Source organism: Tursiops truncatus, chromosome 10 (genome assembly GCF_011762595.2).
Source record: "Tursiops truncatus isolate mTurTru1 chromosome 10, mTurTru1.mat.Y, whole genome shotgun sequence".
NCBI classification, from domain to species: Eukaryota; Metazoa; Chordata; class Mammalia; order Artiodactyla; family Delphinidae; genus Tursiops; species Tursiops truncatus.
This window is the reverse complement of record NC_047043.1, coordinates 85,004,281-85,025,757: the sequence shown is the minus strand read 5'-3', so window position 1 is coordinate 85,025,757 and position 21,477 is coordinate 85,004,281. Positions and strand designations below refer to the sequence as shown.

At 39.9% G+C, this 21,477-nt stretch overlaps 1 protein-coding gene across 1 annotated transcript in view; it reads left to right on the top strand.

Moving 5' to 3' along the window:
- The window catches only part of SHQ1 (SHQ1, H/ACA ribonucleoprotein assembly factor), an 86,544-nt gene that overhangs the window by 22,182 nt on the left and 42,885 nt on the right, over positions 1-21,477 (top strand). The window contains 3 exon segments of the mRNA XM_004325714.4: positions 6,786-6,940; positions 9,196-9,249; positions 11,684-11,807. Of these exon segments, the coding sequence (XP_004325762.2) occupies positions 6,786-6,940; positions 9,196-9,249; positions 11,684-11,807 (333 nt within the window).

Below are 21,477 nucleotides of genomic sequence, written 5' to 3'. Positions count from 1 at the left end.
GATTAGTGGCCACGTGGTCTGTTTACCACTGGTGGGCATTTGGGTTGTTTACAGGGTTCTGCAATGGTCCTTTTTGACCACTCATTCTGAAGTAGCTGTTGCAGCACAATATTTTGATCCTCCGCATAGCAATGCAATATCCTGCTATTTGCTCTATTTCTAGAGCCTAGAAAGAACCTGTTATGTAATAGATACTCAATAAATATTTGTAGAATAAATAAATATTGCAGTGAATATTTTTGTAGTTAGGTTTCATTAGAGTTTAGGTGATCTCTACCAGGTTGAAAAATTGCCACTGTAATTTTTTGGAATGGACTCTATATTGCACAACGGAAACTCTTTTATAAATAATGACTCTTGTTTACATTGTTTTCAACAAATCCTTGGTTTTATATTTGATCTGAGTTTAAGAATCTTTCAGAGACCTCCCATATCATGTAGGCGAATTTTCAGGTACAAGATTGCTAACACAATTTACATAGTTAACTGTATATGCCATGTGGATCTGCTCAGAAAGTTTGCTCAAACTTAAATCATCAGTGCTCTCTAGTGAATCATTTTCCCCAGTTTGGGTTCAGTATTTTACTGAAGTGGTCTGGGGAGGAATTGGTGGTTGTGTAGTTAAGTTTTCTGTCCACAAGGGTGCGCTAGTTGCCCTAAAAATCGAGAGACGGCATTACCTTTGATTTGAATTTTAACTTGCTCTGCTTTGATCAGTTGCAGCTTGTTCTAGGTCCTGTTTTCTGTGTCAGCCGTGCTTTGAGTTAGTTCTCTATGTGTAATTTTAACAGAAGGTTAAGCCAGTCGGTGCCTTTAACCATTGGCCTTCCTGACCCTTTATCTGACCTGTGGCATCTATCCAGACTGGTGCTTCAGGCACACTCATATTCTGCTAGCTGTTACGGTGGTTCATTCTAAGAATCACCTTTAAAAACAGCAAGGGCATGTGATAAAGGTAGAACAACTTGAATTCTGTGTTGTACAGAAAGTACCTCTTGTAAATGTGCCAAGTATCAGGTTATGCATAGAAGGTAAATGTGGGTTTCTGGGTTTAATGCCTTGCTCCTCCACAGGCTGGCTGTGTGACTTTGCAACTTCTCTGGGTTGCTGTGGAAATCCTGTACCTACCTCATAGACTTGTCATGAGGATTGAACTAGACAATGTACTTAAAATCCTTAGCATACTGTAAGTGTTGGAAATTGTCATCATAGAGTAAATCAGTGGCAGGAGAGCCAGGAATGACCTGGCTTCCTTTTGAAATCATAATTTTTATACATTTACACAGCTTTAAGGGGAACTTCTTTAACATGATTCCTCTTTCAGTTTCTTTTTCTTGTTCAAATATTTGAGACACCCAGAATTGGAGGCGTGAATTGAAGTGTGTCGAGCCAGGCTCAAATAGGAGAAAAAAGAAATAAACCAAAAAATAAACCTTAAAGTTCTCAGCTCACTCAAGCAGCGTGATGCTGCTGTAGTTTTCCCCTGCCTCCTCTTCCTCTTTTTTCTTCTTTGCCTCCCAGGCCTTCCTCTCTGTCCCTGCAGTGGCACGTTGCCAGGCATATATAATGGTGCAGGTGAGGGGTGCACCTTTGATTCCTCCTCATAAACTATTAAGCTGGATTGTCTCGATTTGCAGGTAAGCCTTAGGTGGTGAACTTTGCCCCCCGCCTTTGCCTTGCCAAAGACGAGGTTATGACCCTTGTCATTTTCATCGTCGCCCTGAGTTACAACACGGAGACTTTCATTGCCATCTTCAGTTTTGTAATGATCCGGATCTTCCTCCCCAAAGGCTTGTAAATGGAAGTGTTAAATGCTGTACTCGCACTGAGCTCTGGTTTCACGAGGATGGACTTCCCGCATTTCCCATGTTGTCTCTCAGTGGTTAATCTCAGCCCAGGAATCTTGGCACACGATTGCTTGTTATGACACCACATAACATTTATAGTCAATGAACTTCCTACCAGGGACATCCTGTTTGGCACCAGTGTTTGCAGAGCTGTCAGCATCAGCCCTGAAAGCTGCAGCACTGTGGAGCTGCCCATGTGGGCCACGGGTTTGAATGAGCACATTTTCTTCTGATTCCCTTGATCTGTTTCCAGAAAGTGGACAATGTGATGCATTTGCATTCCTCTGAGAGGAGCCAGATCATGGTTGATTTAATTGTTGACCCATGGAAGACAGGGATGTTTGGGAGGGGAATTAGGCAGAAGAGAAGATTTAAAAGTAACAAAACGAGGTGATGTTCGAAGTGAAGTGACAAGGTCACTTTCCACTTTGATGGGAGCCCCCGGGTAGTCCTCAAATGTTTTGATGGGGTTTTTCATGTTGGGAGTTGGTCCTGGGCCCTTTGCTTCAGTGTTAGGGCGCCAGTTTCTTCTCCAAATGAACTGAGCTTTAAGCTGGCTTTTGTTTGACTGTAGATTATGTGTAGAAGTATAATTGACCGAAATGTTGTGAACTGTCAATATATAGCAAAGTTGCTCTGTCGTGTAGCTAAGTCATACGAACGCTTGACAAATGTTGCTTGTGGTGTCAAATCATCCAGGTATTGCTGGCACCGTGTCTGTACTTATTTCTAGCGTTGCTGCTTGGTTAGACCTGATTGTGTGCAAACCTCCCCAGGATCCCCTTTGGGTGATATTATTTACAGCTCTAAAAAAAAGGCCTGGGGGAGCTCAGACTTTTGGTTTCTCTAGTGATTTCCCAGGCTGTTGTTATTGTTATTTATGATCTCTGGTTTCTTTGAATTTCAGAATTTAAATACTTCTATTATTAATGAAGTACTTAGGCCAAAATGGAACTCAAAACCACTCAGAAAAAGGTGGTGGTGTTTCATTTTTAAAAATTTAAATATTTTATTTTATTTTATTTATATATATATATTTTTAAATTTTATTTATTTTTTTTGGCTGCGTTGAGTCTTCGTTGCTGCATGCGGGCTTTCTCTAGTTGCGGCGAGCTGGGGCTACTCTTCGTTGTGGTGCGCGGGCTTCTTATTGCGGTGGTTTCTCTTGTTGTGGAGCCCAGGCTCTAGGCGTGTGGGCTTAGTTGCTCTGTGGCATGTGGGACCTTCCCAGACCAGGGATCGAACCCATGTCCCCTACGTTGGCAGGCGGATTCTTAACCACTGAATCACCAGGGAAGTCCCAGTGGTGGTGTTTTAAAGGAAAGTTAGGGGCACCCAGCATTCAGGAATTCAGAAGAGTACATTCAAGTCGGCCTTCCTTGTGTGTACGGTTGTGGGAAGTGACCCGTGATATGTGGAAGCACTTAACTTGTGGGTCATGTAACATCAGAACACGCAGTTCCCAGGTCATCCTTTACAGATCACTGAGCACATACAGGTGTGATGACCAAAGAGTAAGGAGTAAACATGTGGATGAGTTGATGTGTCGTTCAGCGGTTCTGGGCACGCTTACCTTGTGATTCAGAATTCCATGGAAGCAGAAGTCTTTATTAACCAACTAGGATCTAAAGGCTTTCCCTCTAGTCAGATACTGTGGTCACAGACACCTGGCACTTTGCTATTAGCTAAACTAATGAACGTCTCCAAAACTGCACCTAAGGGAAGGAATACTGTCTCAGCCCTTCTAGGGGTCTTCAAATACTTCGTGAGATAATACATTCTTCATGTAGTGAAGAAATGTTCCTCCTTACAGGTTCCTTACATCAGACCACTTTAAGTGAACCGAGAGATTCTCTTTAAATTGAGAAATCTTCATACGAGCCCCGTAATGGAACACTCAACACCCAGTTGATCTGTCACATGAATTTCTTTTTTGAATGTCAGTCTTTAAAGAATGCTTCATTTGACACTCGCCTGCATTAAGTTTAAAAATATACACATTTCTTTATATTGCTGGCCAGCAAATTAAATAAATACATTCGCATATTATTTGTTGTTTATGTAAGCAATGCTTGTACAAATACATTTAAAACTTTTTTTTAATCCTAGGGTTTTTAACATGGTTGGAAAAAATACATATTTTATGTCAAAACCTTGTTGTTGTTGTTGTTGTTTTGGCAGTAAATATATTTTAGTGAGTAAAGGAATATTGCTTCTCGTAATATCAAGTAAGTGTATTTAAGATTTTTTTCCCCCAGAGGACAGGCTGCTAAAAAGTGCTGGAAGGAAGCCTTACAGCAAAAAGAAACCATGTTAAACTTAAGGCTCCTAAGAGAGTACAGAAGTGAGTTTGGAAAACGATAGGTGAAAAGGGACCATTATGTGGGAGTAATCAGTCATATTCTTTTCCTTCTGGCTTTTGCCCAGTTGTGATGAACAGAAGGGCAGTCTTTTGTTGAGCAGAGACAGAAAGGGACTGGGACTTGACTAGGTATCAAGAGAGTGCTCTGGGAATATTAAAAAAGGCAGTTTAATAATTTTTGGTCTCTGAGAAGGTGTCAGAGACACGTGTCTTTTATTAACCCTTCTAAAAAGAGGCTTCTTGAGTTAGAGCTGGGCTCACGCCCACTTGGCTAGCGACCGAGTCTCTTTCCTTCCTTGCCCCTGGGTGTGGTCATGAGACTAAGTCTTCGATGATGGGAAGTGAGTGGCAGTGCTGTGTGCACTTTCTGGATCAAGTCTTTAGAAAGGAGGTGTTTGTCCTCCTCTTCTGCTTTCCCATTGGTTGGAAAATTTTAGCACCTGGAACAGCATCTTGGACCATAAATGGAAGTCATATGGTGGAGGCTCTGATGCCCACCCATCCTGGATCGTTCACTCCGATTAGCAGCATGAGAGAAAAACTTCTGTCTTACTGAAACCACCGTATTTTGGGTCTGTCTGATACAGCAGTTTAGCCTGTCCTGACCTGCATATAATGGACAGTTCTAAAACCTGGAGAAAAAGGCTTCAAAGTTATTTTAGCATTACTTTGATAGGCACTGGCACTAGAAGCTGAATGCCCCTCTTGACTGGGTTGGACAGCTTTTAAAGTGAATTTGAAAGTGGTTGTCTGATAGGACATGGAAGGAAAATTAAGGATTACTTTGCAAGGGAAGAGATCGATAACGCTCTGATTTAGAGGTAGCAATATATCTAGGTGCTTAAGTTTCTTTAAAAATTGTTCTAAGGAACTAGTAGGCTGTGTTTTACTCTTTACTTTAACTAGGAACTCAGCACATCTATGTGATTAGCTGTTACTCTCTCTGGCTCCAGTCTGCTGATAATGGAACATAATCATAATAATTATAACACCGTTGGCATATTTTTTAAAATAGAAGCAAGTTGCAGGTCCTGCCCACACTCAAATGATGTGACTCATTGGGGGTCATTTTAGAATTTTTCTTACCACAGTCACTTCGCATCCATTAAACTGGAAATGATTTTGATTTTTAAAATTTCTTTTGATTTTTATTTATTTGGCTGTGTCAGGTCTTAGTTGCGACATGCAGGATCTTCATTGAGGCATGTGGGATCTTTTGTTGCGGCGTGTGGTCTCTTCGTTGCAGCACATGGGCTTCTCTCTAGCTGTGGCGTGCGGGCTCCAGAGCACATGGGCCCGGTAGTTTGCAGCACGCAGGCTCTCTGGTTGAGGCGCGTGAGCTCAGTAGTTGTGGCCCACGAGCTTAGTTGCCACGTGACATGTGGGATCTTAGTTCCCCGACCAGGGATCGAACCCGTGTCCCCTGCATTGGAAGGCGGATTCTTAACCACCGGACCACCAGGGAAGTCCCCCGGAAATGATTTTTAAAAAAGCATTTATTGCTGGGAGTGGGCAAGAGATATGTGTAGGAAAGGGAACTTCTATCCATGACCATTAGAAAGGAGAGTTGTAGCCCTTAAATAAAGTATCTCTTAAAAACAAATAAACTTTTTGACCCAGTAAATCTAAAGCCTCCAGTATCCAGTGACATATGATATAACATTTATTGCAGCATTATTAGCAGTGACATAAAGCTGGAAGCAGAGTGAATGCCCATCAGTAGGGGGAGTGGTTGGATAGAGCATGCTACACCATGGAGTATTCTACTCCTTTACAAAATTAGCTAAGTACCAAGTGGCTTGGGGGGATTTCCTAGAGGTATTGTTGAGTGCGATAGGCTAGATGGAAAAAAAAAAATCTAATTCTCTGGGTGGGGGGGACAGTATCAACTCGCTTGTATACACATTTTTGTGTCTGGTTGTAAAGAAAAATATGAAGTGATATATACTAGATATTTTTAACATGGGGGAGGCAGTTGTTAAGGATGGAAACAGGGTGCCAAGCAAAAGGAGAAAAGGAAACTTCCTCTTCCCACAAGTCTGATATGTGTGGTATGGTCACATTTGCATATTTATGTAAAACTTTGTTTCTCTGTGTAACTAATATTTAAAAAATACGATGCCCTTAAAATTGACTAATACATGGGAATATTTCCGTTTCTTTGTATAGAACTTTCACAGTAGATAATGAATATTTACAGAGTGTTTCATTTAGCTTTTATATGTTTTCCGTTGTCAAAATGTAATTATCTTAAAGTCAATAACTGTCATTTAGCTGCCTTGAGTACAGAACAGTGTAGCGGGAAAAGATCAGGGGCTGGGGGGGGGGGGTCTGGAAATAAGGAATAGATATTGTTTAGACATTTTTTTCTGTTTTTTTTAGCTCTACTAGGATTTAAGCAAATACATAGGTCTTAATAAAACTGTGACGTCTAGTTAAAAAGTTGTTTCTATGTCCAGAGTTAAATAACTTTTTATTTTAGCTTCTGTAATCCAAGTTATAATTTTGACGAATCTTCTGCAATGGGGGTTTTGCAGCACGTAATGGAACTAATTTTTAAATGCATTTTATTCTAGTGTGTTTTTCTGAAGAAGAGAAATACCAGCTGCGGAAATTTGTCAATAAATCTTACCTGCTGGACAAGAGAGCCTGTCGTCAAGTGTACTACAGTTTGATTGATATCCTTCTGGCATATTGCTATGAAACTCGTGTCACCGAAGGAGAGAAGAATGTAAGTGCATGTGTGTCTGTGCAGGTTGGCATAGACTGTTGTATGGAGTAAACTGCATTAATGTCATGAGTGAGACCAGTCGTGATTAGTTACTTAGTGACGCTCTGGGCGGAGGTGCACAGGTGTGTTGGTGATGGGTACCAATAATGTTTTTATTTGGTCTTTTTTTTCTTCTCTCTTGGCTTTAGTCTCTGCCAAATAGCAGAGTATGGAAGTAAAGCTGAGGGTAGAGAAAAAGGATATCCTGAGCTCTCATCTCTTTTAGGAGATGAACTGACCAAATGAGAGGGCTGTTGCTACATGACACTTGACATTGGCAAGGGGTAAACTTTACTATAACCATTTCTAGTCTTTCTCCGACCTGTCCATTAACAGACATAAGGTATAGTATTTTATAAAGAAAGGAATGTGAAGCGTTTATCTGCAGGTGTTCCTCAATTTTTTTTTTTTTTTTTTTGCGGTACGTGGGCCTCTCACTATTGTGGCCTCTCCCGTTGCGGAGCACAGGCTCCGGACACGCAGGCTTGGCGGCCATGGCTCACGGGCCCAGCCGCTCCGCGGCATGTGGGATCTTCCCGGACCCGCGTCCCCTGCATCGACAGGCGGACTCTCAACTACTGCGCCACCAAGGAAGCCCTCAATTTAAATAGTGTGTGTACTTCTGAAAAATTGTATATAAATCAGATTTTAAAAACCTGGATTGTATCTTTTTGGTATTCGGTGAAATCCTATTGTAAAAGTAAATCCTTTTGTAAAGTATGTTGTTTCTTAAATGATCTTTTTTTAAAAATATAGACTGTACTGTATCTCTTCTTAAACCACACTTGATTTTGTAAATGAAGAGCTAAACTTCTTTCTCACCTATGTCACTGATGGCATATATTTAAAACAAGGCTGGAAAACAAAACAAAACAAAACAAAAAAACTTTCCAGTTAATGTGTCCCTGCATCTGTGTATAGTAGTCTTTGCTCAGGGGATTATTTTTGAGCTGTGCATATGCTTCCCTGTTTTTCATTTATTTATTTTATTTAAAAATTTTTTCAGTTGGAGTAAAAGTTGATTTACAGTGTTTCAGGTTTACAACATAGTGATTCAGTATTTTTATACATTTTATTCCATTTAAAGTTATAAAATATTGGCCATATTTCCCTGTGCTGTACACTATCTTTTTGTATTTATTTTATACATAGTAGTTTGTACCTGTTAATCTCCTACCCCATCATGCCCCTCCCCCTCCCTCTTTTTAAATTACACAAATAATTCATATCATTGTAAAGAAAAATACACATAGGAAGAAAATAATTAAGATTTCCTGTCATCTCAGCCATCGGAGGTAGCCACACTTAACAAGGTGATGTTTCTCTTCTAGGCTTCTTTCGTTGTGTATGTGTATTTACATTGGGTTATAATGTATATACTATTATTTAACCTGCTTTTCTCACTCACCATCATAGCATGAGCATAGTGTTAGGATAAGGATTTGATATGGGCCAAACCTTTTGCTGCTGGGATTCTGAAAATTTCAAAGGCGACTTTTGAGATTTGGATTTGTCTCCAAAATGAATATTAATGAGCGTAACAAGGGCATACTATAACTGAAAATGGGTTTTGTTTCCGCTCGTCTTTTTAGAATACCATAATCAGCGAAAATGTTTTCGTTGACAAAAAAGTGCTTCATATTGCTTGAGAAGATGAGTGAGAGTGTTTAGTTATGCTCGATATAACTTCGCATTTTTGATTTGATTCTTGGATTCACATATTTGAAATCATGAAGTCTTGCAACTTCAGAATCTTCTCTAGAATGCACTTATTCTCACAGGCATTCTCTGAAAGGCCAAATTCTTGAGCAGCTATCTAAGTGCCAGAAAGAGCACTTCAACATTATCTTTGAGTCTTTTGGTAGATTATTTATAGCATATTTGGGAGGCAGGTAACCTAGTTGAGAAGGACAGAAAGTGAGCACGCATTGCTTTGCTTTAGTTTCAAAGTCCTTGCTTTTGTGTTCTTGTGTTCTGGTACTCTTACCAGTGCAACAGCTTTCCTTTATAAATTTCCAAGGAAAGTAGACCGAAACTTGCCTTTGATCTCCTTGACATCAGTAAAGCCATTATTTTCCTGCAGTCATAGATGCTTCTTAGGTTTTACATATGTCAATACTATTTATATACTAGTTGAGTAAGTGGATCTATTTGCTTTAGTTTTGAATGACCTTACCTCTAATGTGACACTATCCTTTTCTTCAAAACAAATAAAGGTTGAATCCGCGTGGAATATCAGAAAACTGAGTCCAACACTCTGCTGGTTTGAGGTATGATTGTCAGTTGCAGTTGTTTAGATTTTGTTTGTTCAGAGTTATTTTTTTGTTGTTATTAGCTCATTTGGGGTAATTCAAGCAATTCCTTAACTTTTTAAAAGTGATAGCTTTATTGTACAAAGTTTTTTTCCATCTTTTTAATAAAACTGATTTTATTTATTACTTTTACTTTAATCATAGTACACTAATAAGGCCAGCTGTAGGGTATCTTGGAAGTTTGGAGAAGGAATGGGTATACTGTCCGTTGCAGGAAGATGTTAGGTTGAGTTTGAGGCATGTATGTAAGTCGGCATATATTGGGGCTCAGAGCTCAAAGATGGGCAGAAAACCTAGGTGATACTACTATTAAGTGTCACTTACCACCAGAAGCTGTGCTAATAAGGCTTTTGTGTATATTACTTCACCTATTCCTTTCTACTGAAGTGTGTGAGATAGAATTATTTTACAGATGAGGAAACAGATCATATAGCTTAAATAACTTATCCTGGGTCCTACAGTTAGTATGTTTAGATCTGGTAACTCTTACAATAGAGTAATAATTGCTTTTATATCTGTTTTGTAGAAAATAGTTGTGTAGAGCTCACCAAATATAGCAAAGAATATTATCTTTAAATTTACTAGTTTTGGGACTTCCCTGGTGGTCCAGTGGGTAAGACTCCGCGCTCCCAATGCAGGGGGCCCGGGTTCAATCCCTGGTCGGGGAACTAGATCCTGCATGCATGCCACAACTAAGAGTTCGTATGCCGCAACTACGAAGTCCGCGTGCCACAGCTAAGAGTCTGCATGCTGCAACTAAGACCCGGTGCAGCCTAAATAAATAAATAAATATTTTAAAAAATAAAATAAATTTACTAGTTTTGAACACTGGACAAATAAATTTACTAGTTTTGAACACTGGACAAAACTGAACAACACTGTTGTCCATCAAAGCAGAAGCTTTAAAACAGTGTTTATTTAAACAGTTGATCATTGCATCATCTATTAAGGCAACTAGTTTTGTTTCTGTTTTTTTTCCAGTTTGAATCCTAGACAGTGTACATTTTAAGTTGGAAAATCAAAGTTGTTTCATGGCATCACTTTATTCAAATAATAGATAACATGTAAACAGGAACTGAAGCACTTAACTTTAGCAAAGAATCTTGCTATTCGTGAATGTCCATGAACCAACAGCTTGACCAGTGTCCTCTGCTGGGAGCTTGATGGAGAGTCAGGATCCCATTCCAGACCCTCTGAGTTAGAATCTTTAGCAAGATCTCCAGGAGTTCATATGCATGTTTAAGATGGAGAAGTGCTGTTCTCCAGACTTCCCTTGAGTTCTACATATTTCCATAATCAGCATATAATGGAGAAGCTGGCTTTCGTAATAATTGCATTGATTATTCCAATATTGAAAACAAAGTAGTTGGGGACTAGATAATTTCATAGTTTAGTTATAAAAGTCTGCATGAAGAGATCCACCTATTTATGATTTTATTTTGACATTTTTATTGTTTTTGAGATAACTTAGAATTGCCAGGCATGTAACTAGCTCTGTCAAACTTTATAAATGTTTAGTTTTTTGCCAGAATATTTTAGAAATTCATCATTCCTTTTTAGATATAAAGTATCCTCTGTTGGGTACTCAGTATTCATAATCAGATCACTCATTTGTTAAGGATGAAAATACATGGAAGTGATGTATACTCCCTTACTTTTAATTTTATATTTTAATTTTTGTATGTGGGTTACATTTTTAATGCATTTTTAATCAAAACCGAATTAAAAAACAATTTTGTAGAAAATTGCCTTTGTTTAGTGTTTTTGGTAAGTTTTGCATTGTTAATGGTATCATTACCATTAACCATTACCATTCAGGATAAAGCCTTTTTTCCAGAAATGAGTAGTTTTCTCTTTGAAAAGTGAAAGCAAATTACTGAAGTAAATACCATGTATTACTCATGCCTAAAGCAAAAAAACCCAAAAAAAACAAAAAATCAAAAGAGGGGGAAGGGGGAACTGAGAACACACTTCACTGAAGAGTTCTATATTTTTCATCTGCATTATCTCGAATGGTCCTAAAAGACAAAAACATGAAACATATATCATTTAGAAATGTCTTTTATGTGCATCTGTAATTTGTTAGTGCCATGTGTTTTACATTCATATTGGTAATTCTTAAAAGACTTTTTAAAACTTTCCTGCTACGTATGTGATTTCTAAGGAGCATTTGTGATACGTTGATAAAGTATGAGAAATTACAAAGACTGAGATAAAAATTTTATTGTAAGGTTTACAGAAAGAGTCTCACTTCATGGCTTTGTATTTGTCTTCCACTTGGCTTCATGTTGATCCAAACTTAGTTTTTAATTGAGAATAGTTTTACATTTCATTGTGTGCTTTTGTTTTGTGTAATATGGAAACGATTACTCATTTAAATGATACTTCACAGACTTGGACTAATGTTCATGAAATCCTGGTGTCTTTTGGAAGAAGAGTTTTGTGCTATCCACTTTACCGCCATTTCAAGCTGGTGATGCAAGCCTACAGAGACACTATAAAGATGTTGCAACTAGGTAAGATGTTATTATGCTTGCAAATTTGAGAGTGAAAAGTTAAACACTTTTATAGTCTGTGAGGCTATAATCATGATTTTTGCTTTTTTTTTTCCCATACAAAAAGAAGTAATGAAAATCATCCCATCCAACCCCTTTTCCTCCCAGGTATTGTATAAAGTAATAGTCCCTCCATATAGGTGTATAATCACACAGAGAAGTATGGTACTCTTTTCAGAGAGGAGTAGGAGGGGTAAATAGAGACAGTTTTCCAAACCATCTTGTGTTACAGTAGATTGTAACGTGCAGTATTTCTGTGTCATTCAGATGCCTATAATTTTCTAGGCATTATTCTAGGATTGTGGGTATAATAATAAATAAGTTCCCTGCTCCTATGAAGTTTATGGTTTTGCCAGGGTGACGGATGGTAAGTAAGTAAGCAATTCCAACATTGAGTGAAAAGTTCTCTGCTGGGGGAAGGAGAGTGATCATAGGAGGGGGCATGGAACCTGGACTTGGGAGGTCAGGAAAGGCTTTGCAAAGAAAGCACAGCTACTCCGAGGACTTTTGACTATTGCTCTATCAAACCCGAAAAGACAGATATTTGCTATTTTTAAGGATGTGGCAAATTCTAAGCTCTGAAACAAATTCCGAAGTGCCTATAACAGCATCATTGGATTAAGTATATAGTTTCCAAGGTGATGACTTTGAAGGGGCGACATCCACTTGCATGTCTTAATTCTGGCACATTTATTCAAAAGTCACTTGCTGTACTTTATGGTCGTTTCTTGTATTTTTCCTCCGAGAGTCTTATTTCTTTGTCCTTAGATAAAAATGCTTCTGGGGGTTTAGTTTTCAGACTTGAGGATAAGAAGGAGAAAGAAAGGAAGAAGTTCTTTCCTTTATATCTAGGTGACTTCATTGGCTTAACGGGAAGAATCACATCTCTAATGTTTTGTCCCTCCTAGAGGTTTATCTCGGTTTTTCTTTGACTTCTGTGTAACCTGTAGTCTTCTTGCTCTGGGGGAAAAAGTCATGTTTGAAGTAGATTCTTTCAAAGTAGATAATAATTGTAAAAGTGAATCATAGTTAAATGGAAGATACTTTTTTATTAATCCTGTTGGTTCAGACTGGCCGTATTTTATTTTAAAGGATTGTTGATTATAGGACAGCAGAGCTACTACCTTTGAGGAATCTGTCTTCTTTAACAGTGGGAAACAAACTGCTTTGTTTTTTGTGCATGTTCTTTCTTCTTGCCTTCTGTCCAGGATATTTTTTGAACTGCAAAAATTACCTTGAAAAATTAATCTACTGTAAATGACTGATTGTTGAACTTGAGTTACATCACAGTTAATTTCTTGTTTAAGTCATGCTAGATTATCTGCGCATTATTCATAGATTTAAACAGTGAGAATGCAGTTGGTGATTATCTTGTTATATCGTGGCTTCGAGATGGAAAACTGGCAAAACCCCCATGTGCATGTGCGTGCACACACACGCGTGCACACACACCCTCTTACTTGTTACTTTTCATTCTGGGAAATAATCTAGTTCTCTGCATTTTTATTTGAAAAGTAAGCAGTTCTGTGATTCATAACCAAAAATAAATTTGATTGCCTTGACTTACACTGTAGTCAATTACTCAGAGTTTTAGTAGGTTGAAATTGAAAATTTAGACTTAACTTTCCATCATTATCTATCTGACAAAAAATAGGCTTATCAGCTGTGTTGTAATAGCAACAGAAAACCTGAGGTAGCGCGCTGAAAATGAATACCAACCCTCTATAAATCGTGCACAGTATGTTCTGTGGCTAATTTAGGTTGTGGCTCGTTAGTGCTGAAACAGAGAGCTGGATTGTCTAGAGTTCACACCATAAGCTAAGGGGATGGCAAGTTCTGGATGAGGATTGAAACCTTTGTTCATACAGGTGGGTGACACTGGGATGCCTTTAATGCCATGGAAGAGTCTCAGTTGTTTAGACACCTTATAATTTAAGTGCAGGTAGCTCTGGTTTGGCATTTAATGTTTTCCAAGAATGAATTCGTGCCTACTTATAATTCAAAAGAGTGATCACACTTTTATTATAAAGGTCAGTATAGTGCTTCCATAGTTGAAAGTAATAAATAAGTCTTGCCGCAGAAGAAATACCAACCTCAAGTGAAACACGCTTCCAGAACCAATGAAGGAAGGCTGGTGTCAGAATCCACAGAAGACTGACTGAGAGCTAAGTTTTTAAACAGCCATGAATTTGCTTTACGTGACTTCACAGAGGCCTTTACAAAGATTCTTTACTGGGCCTTTGGCTATTTTCAATTTTCCATTCTCTCTGCTGTACCTTCCCCACCCCGGAAGACTGTACATTCATCTCTCACTGTTACCGTATGTCTCGCTCAAATTCTTGTAAGGCCAGAAAACCTACTTTGTCCCTGTAAGTGTTATTTTAGTGCTTAACATAGGGCCTTGCATGTGGAATTGCTCTCCCTGAATTGATATTCTTGGGGCACGTGATCATCCCCATTTTTTCTATCTGTTCCTGTCTCTTTAGCAATTTTCACTTCCTCCTCCTTGTTCCATTCTTTGCGGAAGAGTGGGAAGAATCCTTCATGGAAGCATCACTTAGGTGCTGTTACTCACTGAAAAATCAATGAACAAAAGGAATCAAAAGAGAGCAGCTTTTCTAATATGTTTTAAGAAATTTTATTCTCTTTAGAAGTGACATAGTTTAGTATTTGATTATACATTGTTTATACAACTTACCGTTTGTACTCCTGTCTACGTTTCATTCAGCTTTCTGAAGGGATTCTTTACTCTTCTTTTATACTCTTGTGCCGCTGTTGAACATATAATGTAACTGTTAGATTGAAAGGGCTAAACTTCAAGGGGTAAAAGGGGAAAAACTTAATTTTTTCTCCCCGTTCCCCCCTTTGAGCTCATTCTGTGGAGTCTTTCTTTGATTGTTTCTGGATGGAATATGTATCCTATAAATATCACATCACACACGTATATCCTATAATATATGATATTCTGTAACTTTTTCTATTGCTTTAGATTATAAGAGGAGTCTGATTTCAGTACTCAAAGTGTTTCCTTTGAACTTGATTAAAAAAATAAATCTTGCCTTCCCCAGCTCGGGCCTGCGTCAGGTTGGGAAGCCAGCAGTGGCGAGGGGCCCGTTGCCCTGCTGCAGAGCACTGCTTGCTTCCAGAGCTGCCCTCCACTCGGCCGCGGGCTGTTCCTTCATGCTTCTCCCTGGGGGCCTGTGATCAGGTTCGGGTCAGACACCAGGCTTTATATCCCCACAGCTTCCGGGCCAGGTAGGTTACGTTCTCCAGGGTTCCCCCACAAAACCCCCTTTCTCTTGGGGGTTTAAGGTGGTAGGAAAGTACCTTCTCCTCTCCCTCCTGAGTGGTGGTAGAAACCCCATAGCGCTCCAGCGACCTTATCCGAAGAGACTTTCTGGACCTTTTTACACTTAAATTCCCAGAGGTGACTATTGTTCTAAGGCGTCATAAATCAGTTTTTGGTTAGTGTCTCTACAAGCTTAGCCCAGAGGGTTTTAGCATGTCTTGTTACTATATGGGAACACTCGATATCTCTTTTGTCCTTTGTGAGCCTTGTTGGAAGTGAGTCAGGGAGAGTCCTGCCTTAACGTGCTAGCGCAGTAGGCATTCTAGCTGCAGCGCCCTGTTGACTCCTTTCTGTGTGCCAGCGCTAGGCTCAGTTCCTCATTTCATCCACACTGTCTTCCTGAGAAGTCGGGATTTCTGTCTCCATTTTGCAGATAGAAGACAAGCTCAAGGAAGTTCACTCTACTTGCCCAGGGTTACCCAGCTAGGAGTTGGCGGAGCCTGGACTGGACGCCTGGTCTGTCTGACTCAAAGTCTGTGCCCTTTGAAGTGTTGAAATAGTTATAGTAAAGGAAATTATATGAAGCCAGGATTCACTTCACAATAATCCACAGTGGGTCGGGGGAAAGTGGGCAGGGTGTGGAGGAACCAAGGCTGGCCACGAGTTGGTACTTGCTGAAACTGGGTGATGAGTACTTGGGGATTCACCGACCTGTGGTCTCTCTTTGTACATGTTGTGATCTTTGTTTATTTATTTAAGTCTGGACTCTTAACCCCTATTCACCATTTTGTAGAAAATATTATACATTTTGTTCAGTTGTATAAATTTTTTTAGCTAATGAAAACACACATTTGAAGGTATTATTATTATTATTTCTGGTTCTGCTTTGTTTTTAGGGCTAACCAGAAACCTGCCTTTCCATGAACATTCAGGGTCTGATGCCTAGTGGCTGCATGGCAGACCATAACCTAAGAAACAGGCTTCTGGAGATTAGTTATTGTTACCAAGTAAAAACTGGCATTACTTCATACAATTGATAACCCTTACATATTAGTCTCACTGGGCTCAATAATCAATTTGTCAGAAATGACTGCTTTACTAACCTCCTCTGTAGATAGTTGTAATAACACAATCAATGTGAAAGAAAAGAACCACAGCACAGGACTTGGGGGCTGATCTTTTCCTTTAAGGAAAATGATAGTTCAAGAAACTGAGCTATGGCCAGTATGTTGTGTGAGCTCTGAGTCCTCACGCAACCTGGAAGATGAGTTTGTTTTTAGTGTTTGAATTCTATTTAGTCAAAAGTCCAAATGCTGCTTTTTAATTGAATTGTAAAGATTACTCTGACTTGAAAACTAGAAGATGAAATCACTAGGAGTTTTCGGTGTTGACATTCATCTGTATTTCATTTTTGTGGCTTCTCTATTAGGGACATTTTAAGGAACCATTAGACCTTTTAGTTTTTCCTCAAGTGCATTATGTAAAATGATTTTCAGGATTATTCAACAAGTGTTGGTTGAGCACTTGCTACGTGAAGGTGCTGAGCTGGGTCTGAAGATCCAGGAGCGAGCAGGAAGGATGCGACTCGCACTCAGAGAACTTAAAATTCTAATGGGGGCCCTGGAATAACACAGCTACCAGGTTTAAAAAAAAAAAATACACTCGTAATAAGTAGCTCAAAGCAGAAATACAGCGGGCGAAAACATAAAGCCAGGAAAATTGACTGAGCTTTAAGTCACGTAAGACATTTAACCTCCTACAGAGGGGAGCTTCTGCCTTATTTGACTTCAGATTATCGGCTCCTCAATTTCCTGTTGCTCTGAAGTACTTGTACATTGGTTGATGCGTCCATCTATTTATTCATTCAATAGGTATTTTGTCAGTACCTACTAAAAAGCTATTTATTACATACAAAGCGCCCTGTACATACGAAGAGCAGCAGAAAGCTGAATTAGATTCCTGTACTGTGTTTGGGAGCACCTGCGTGAGTAGGGGAGCTAAGATGTCCATCACAAATGTAAAATACAGGGTAGGCAGTGGTGAGCACCTTACACGAAATGCCAGCTAAGTAGTTCAAAACAGGGAGAGGTGACATTTCATTGGGGATCAGAGGAAGCTTCATTTGGGACATGAGATTTGAATTGGCACTTGAAGGGTGGGTAGTACTGGACATAGGAGTAGGAGAAGTGTTCTAAATATTGTGAGTGCGGGGCATGAGGCAGTTCATAGAGGAGCATGATTTCATCAGTGAAACTTGGGAGTTATAGGCTCTCTGACCCTGAGATTTGCTCTGCAGGCTCTAAAACTAGTTGACAGTTCCTTTCCAACCTGAGTCAGCTGGTCTCCAGAATTGATTTCTCTGCTTCCCTAATATGATCACTTAATTCCCTGCTCCCCAGCCAGGAGATGATAATTCTTTCTGTTTTCTTCTTCATTCTAAATTGTGCTTGAACTTTTCATTTCCTAGTCAATTCCCCATCACAAAATGTCTCAAAGAATGGAACAACCGTAGTGCTTTCAGGAAATTTCAGTAGCGTGGAATTCAGATCAAATATTGAAGTACTTTTGGTACCTGCTTTTGCTGACTGCTTACTTGCATACCAGCTAACCTAAGAAAGGAGGGGCTTCTGAGCCCTGGTGCGTGGGAGCTACAGCTGGAACGTGTGTGGGAAAGAGGAGGACTCTGCTGGGAGGTCCCCATGTGCCAGTCTTTGGCCTCACTCTCTTGGGTTTCTTCCACCAGGCAAAGCAGATTTCTTTTACTCACACCTCTTCATCAGAGCCTAAATCTGGGTTCCCAGTCTTAATTTGGCACCTTGTTGGTATCTATCTGTATTATTTACCCTCAGAGCATTTGTGGGTTTATACATACACTTTTGTATGGAAGGATGCTGTGTATGTGCATAAACATTAAAGGGAGCAAAATCAAATTCCGATCAACTCCATAGACACTTGTTTCCTCTAAGGAGCCTGTTAATCATTAAATATTGTTAATCTTTGAAATTTTTTTAGATTGCTCACGTCGTAATCTCTGGGTTATTACATTTGTATAAAACATTCTTTGTTCCCTTAAAATACTCTCTAGGGGGCAGCATTTCCTGTATGGTTTACAAATGCCTTTTAATTGCCACAGATGATTAAGATCTTATGGTTATTCTGCTCCAAAAAAATCCCTTAAAGTATCTTACGGGTGGGTGATGGCTCAAAATCCACTGCTGATCTCTTAAATATTTACATATATGTGTGTGCGTGTATAGATATAGATATAGATATATACACACATATATATACATATATCCAATTTAAATCTACATTGTATTTCCTGTACTATTTATATAAGATTTTTTGTTAATTTCTGCAGTTTCTGAGCTGAGTGGTGTAAAAGAACCCCCAGGAGGTTAGTTACATGGTTTGATATTATGGCTTTTAAAAAAACTTCTCTGGTTAGTGCCTCTTTTAATAAATCTAAAGTCAGTTTAGAGATTTTTTTTATTGATCTATTTTTTTTTAAGGAAGTAACTGTAAGTTTACGTTCTTTAAGTAAGCGGATAAAGGCAGGAAAATGTATATATTTAAGACAAATTTGGGAGAACAAAGAGAAAATATTTTATTTACCCTAATGAGTGAAAGTCCTGTTGCATGGTGATACTGAGACCTAGATGAAGTAAGTTGAATAATACTTTATATGTTAAATGGAAATCATGGAAGAATCCTATTTTTGCAAGTTAGGGTTTCTTTCAATAGGAATTAATACTGAAAAGTAACAAGCAAGCAGATATTTATTCAACAGACACAGATCAAATCCCTTCTCAGTGCAAGGCATTAGAGGAGAATCATCAAAGAGTTATGAGACTATATATGACTTGACCTTGGCTCTTGAGTTTATTGTGTAACAGGAATGATAAGACAAAAGATAGTATACAAAATATAAGGATTTGTAATATACAAAGGAGAAAAATCCCTTAAGAAAATACCTTAACTACCACCCACAGGCCAAATCCGTGCTGTATGACTTGTGAGTTAAAAATGCTTTTTACGTCTTCAAATGTTGAAAAAAAATCAAAAGGAAAATAGTATTTCATGACACATTTAAATTATATGAACTTCAAATTTTGGTGCCCAGAAATAAAGCTTTACTGGAACACAGTCATCCTCCTTCACTTGGGTATTGTTTATGGCTGCTTTTGTGATACAGTGGCAGAGTTGAGTAGTTGCAACAGATTATGTGGCCTGCAAAGGCAAAATATTTACTCTCTGGCTCTTCAGAGAAAAAATGTGCCTCCCCTTGCTATAGGTATACCTGAAGTTGGCCCTCGAACAACGTGGGTTTGATCACGGGCAGGTCCACTCCTAGGTGGATTTTTTTCCGTAGGAAACACTGTAGTGCTACAGTGTCTGTGGTTGGTTGAATCTGTGGATGGGGTGGAACTGCAGATACAGAGGCTGCCTATAAGTTACATGCGGATTAATCCCTTCGTTGTTCAAGGGTCAGCTGTGTACGGGATTGGAGGGGAGCCCTCTCCGAGTGAGCCAAAGTCTTTGGCTGCCTTCCGTGCCAGGTAGTAGCCAGTGTTGAAGGGGATCCTGTCAGCTGTTTCTGTCCTCCCCACAGGATGAGACAGACCTGAACTAGTTCGTTCCTGTTAGAGTAGGTCCTTCAACATTAGGAGAAACAGAGATGCCTGCTTGGCCAAGCAGGCGAATGAATGAGGGTGGCAGAGTTGAAGAAACATGGGAGCAATGAGGCCTGTGTGAACTGGAGACATACATGCTCCATCGGTAGCCTGTTGTTGCCATGTGGATATGTAGAGTTGCCACCTTTAGGGACTTAAAAAGAAGTGGAAAGTCATGATCTTTAATATAAAATTGCTCAAAAGTTTGAAAGTGAACAATGATGTCAAGATTTAATGTGACTATAAGAGCCATGGCATGTCTGGGCGCCCGGGTCAGCCTGTGTGGGCCATCAGCTTATGATTTCGACTCTAGAGCAAGCTAAGTGCCAGCCTGATTTCTCACACCCTCTTGGTCCTGCCCGTTTCCAGCTGCAGTGAGGCCTTGTACCGGGTCTCTGCTCCTTCCGTCGCAGCTTGAGACCCAGTCTCCTCGTGGTGTGGGCTCCAAGATGAGGTGGGGAAGGAGGTAGAGGTCCTGCATTCTCTTAAGTGACTATGACCAGGAACCTTAAAAAAGCAGAACAGAACAAAACCCAGATCCCTTACCTCTCTTTCTACTTGCTTTTGTATTGCTACCCTCCTCAGCTTAGCCTGGTCCAGGTGGAGGGGATGAGTCCCCGGATTCCAGTACCATGCCTCCTCACTCGGACTCCAAAGGGTGCTTTTGATACGGGGGAGGGGAGGGGCTAGACAGGGCAGAAGCAAACAGCCTGATGCGTGAGGTGCACGGCCCTTATTACTTCAAGAGTGTGTAGGATTTAGAAAAGAAGTGGAGGAAGGTATTTCCTGAGAAAGCAGAAAGTAAAGAAAATCAGGGAGAGGAAAAGAAAAGAGTTACACGTTAAGAAATGACAAATATTCTGCTTTGTCTGGAGGCCTGGGCTGTGAGGGGAGTTGAAGGAAGAGGCGGGAGTGGTGTGTTGGGGAGCACGGTGGAGAGCCTGCAGTGCTTCCTAAGGAGACTGGCTCTGTTTTTTTTATATATAATTTTTAAAGGTTACGTTCCATTTACAGTTATTACAAAATATTGGCCATATTCCCCGTGTTGTACAATATATCCTTGTAGCTTATTTGATACCTAATAGTTTGTACTTCTTGCTCCCCTACCCCATCTTGCCCCTCCCCCTTCCCTCTCCCCACTGGTAACCACTAGTTTGTTCTCTCTGTCTGCGAGTGTGTGTCTTTTGTTTGTTGTATTGTTTAGATGTCACATATAAATGATACCATACAGGATTTGTCTTCCTCTGAGGAGAGTAGGTCTTATTCAGTGAGGGACCACTGCAGAGTCTGGCGTTGGGGTCTGTGACAGGCCCATGGAGTCACATTGATCTGGCAGAAACACCAAGTCATTGCAGGGGGTGAGATTCGAGGTGTGGAGAATAGAGGAGACCGCCATTCTCACCTGAAGCCGAGTAGTTTGGGGACAGGTACTGGGTCTGGACTGGGGTGCCAGCAGTGGTGCGGAGGAGGAAGGAGTACGTGGGCACGTGCTTTGCAGGTAGAAGGGTAGGAGCTAGTCAGGGGAGTCCCGGGACCCTTGATCCCATATGACCTGATGTCCTCCTTCCCTTGTCATCTGTAAAGTGCTTACATGTCCTTGTCTCGCTCAATTCCCACAGCAATTCTGAAGAATTTCCCCTCTCCATCTACAGACCTGGAAACAGATTCA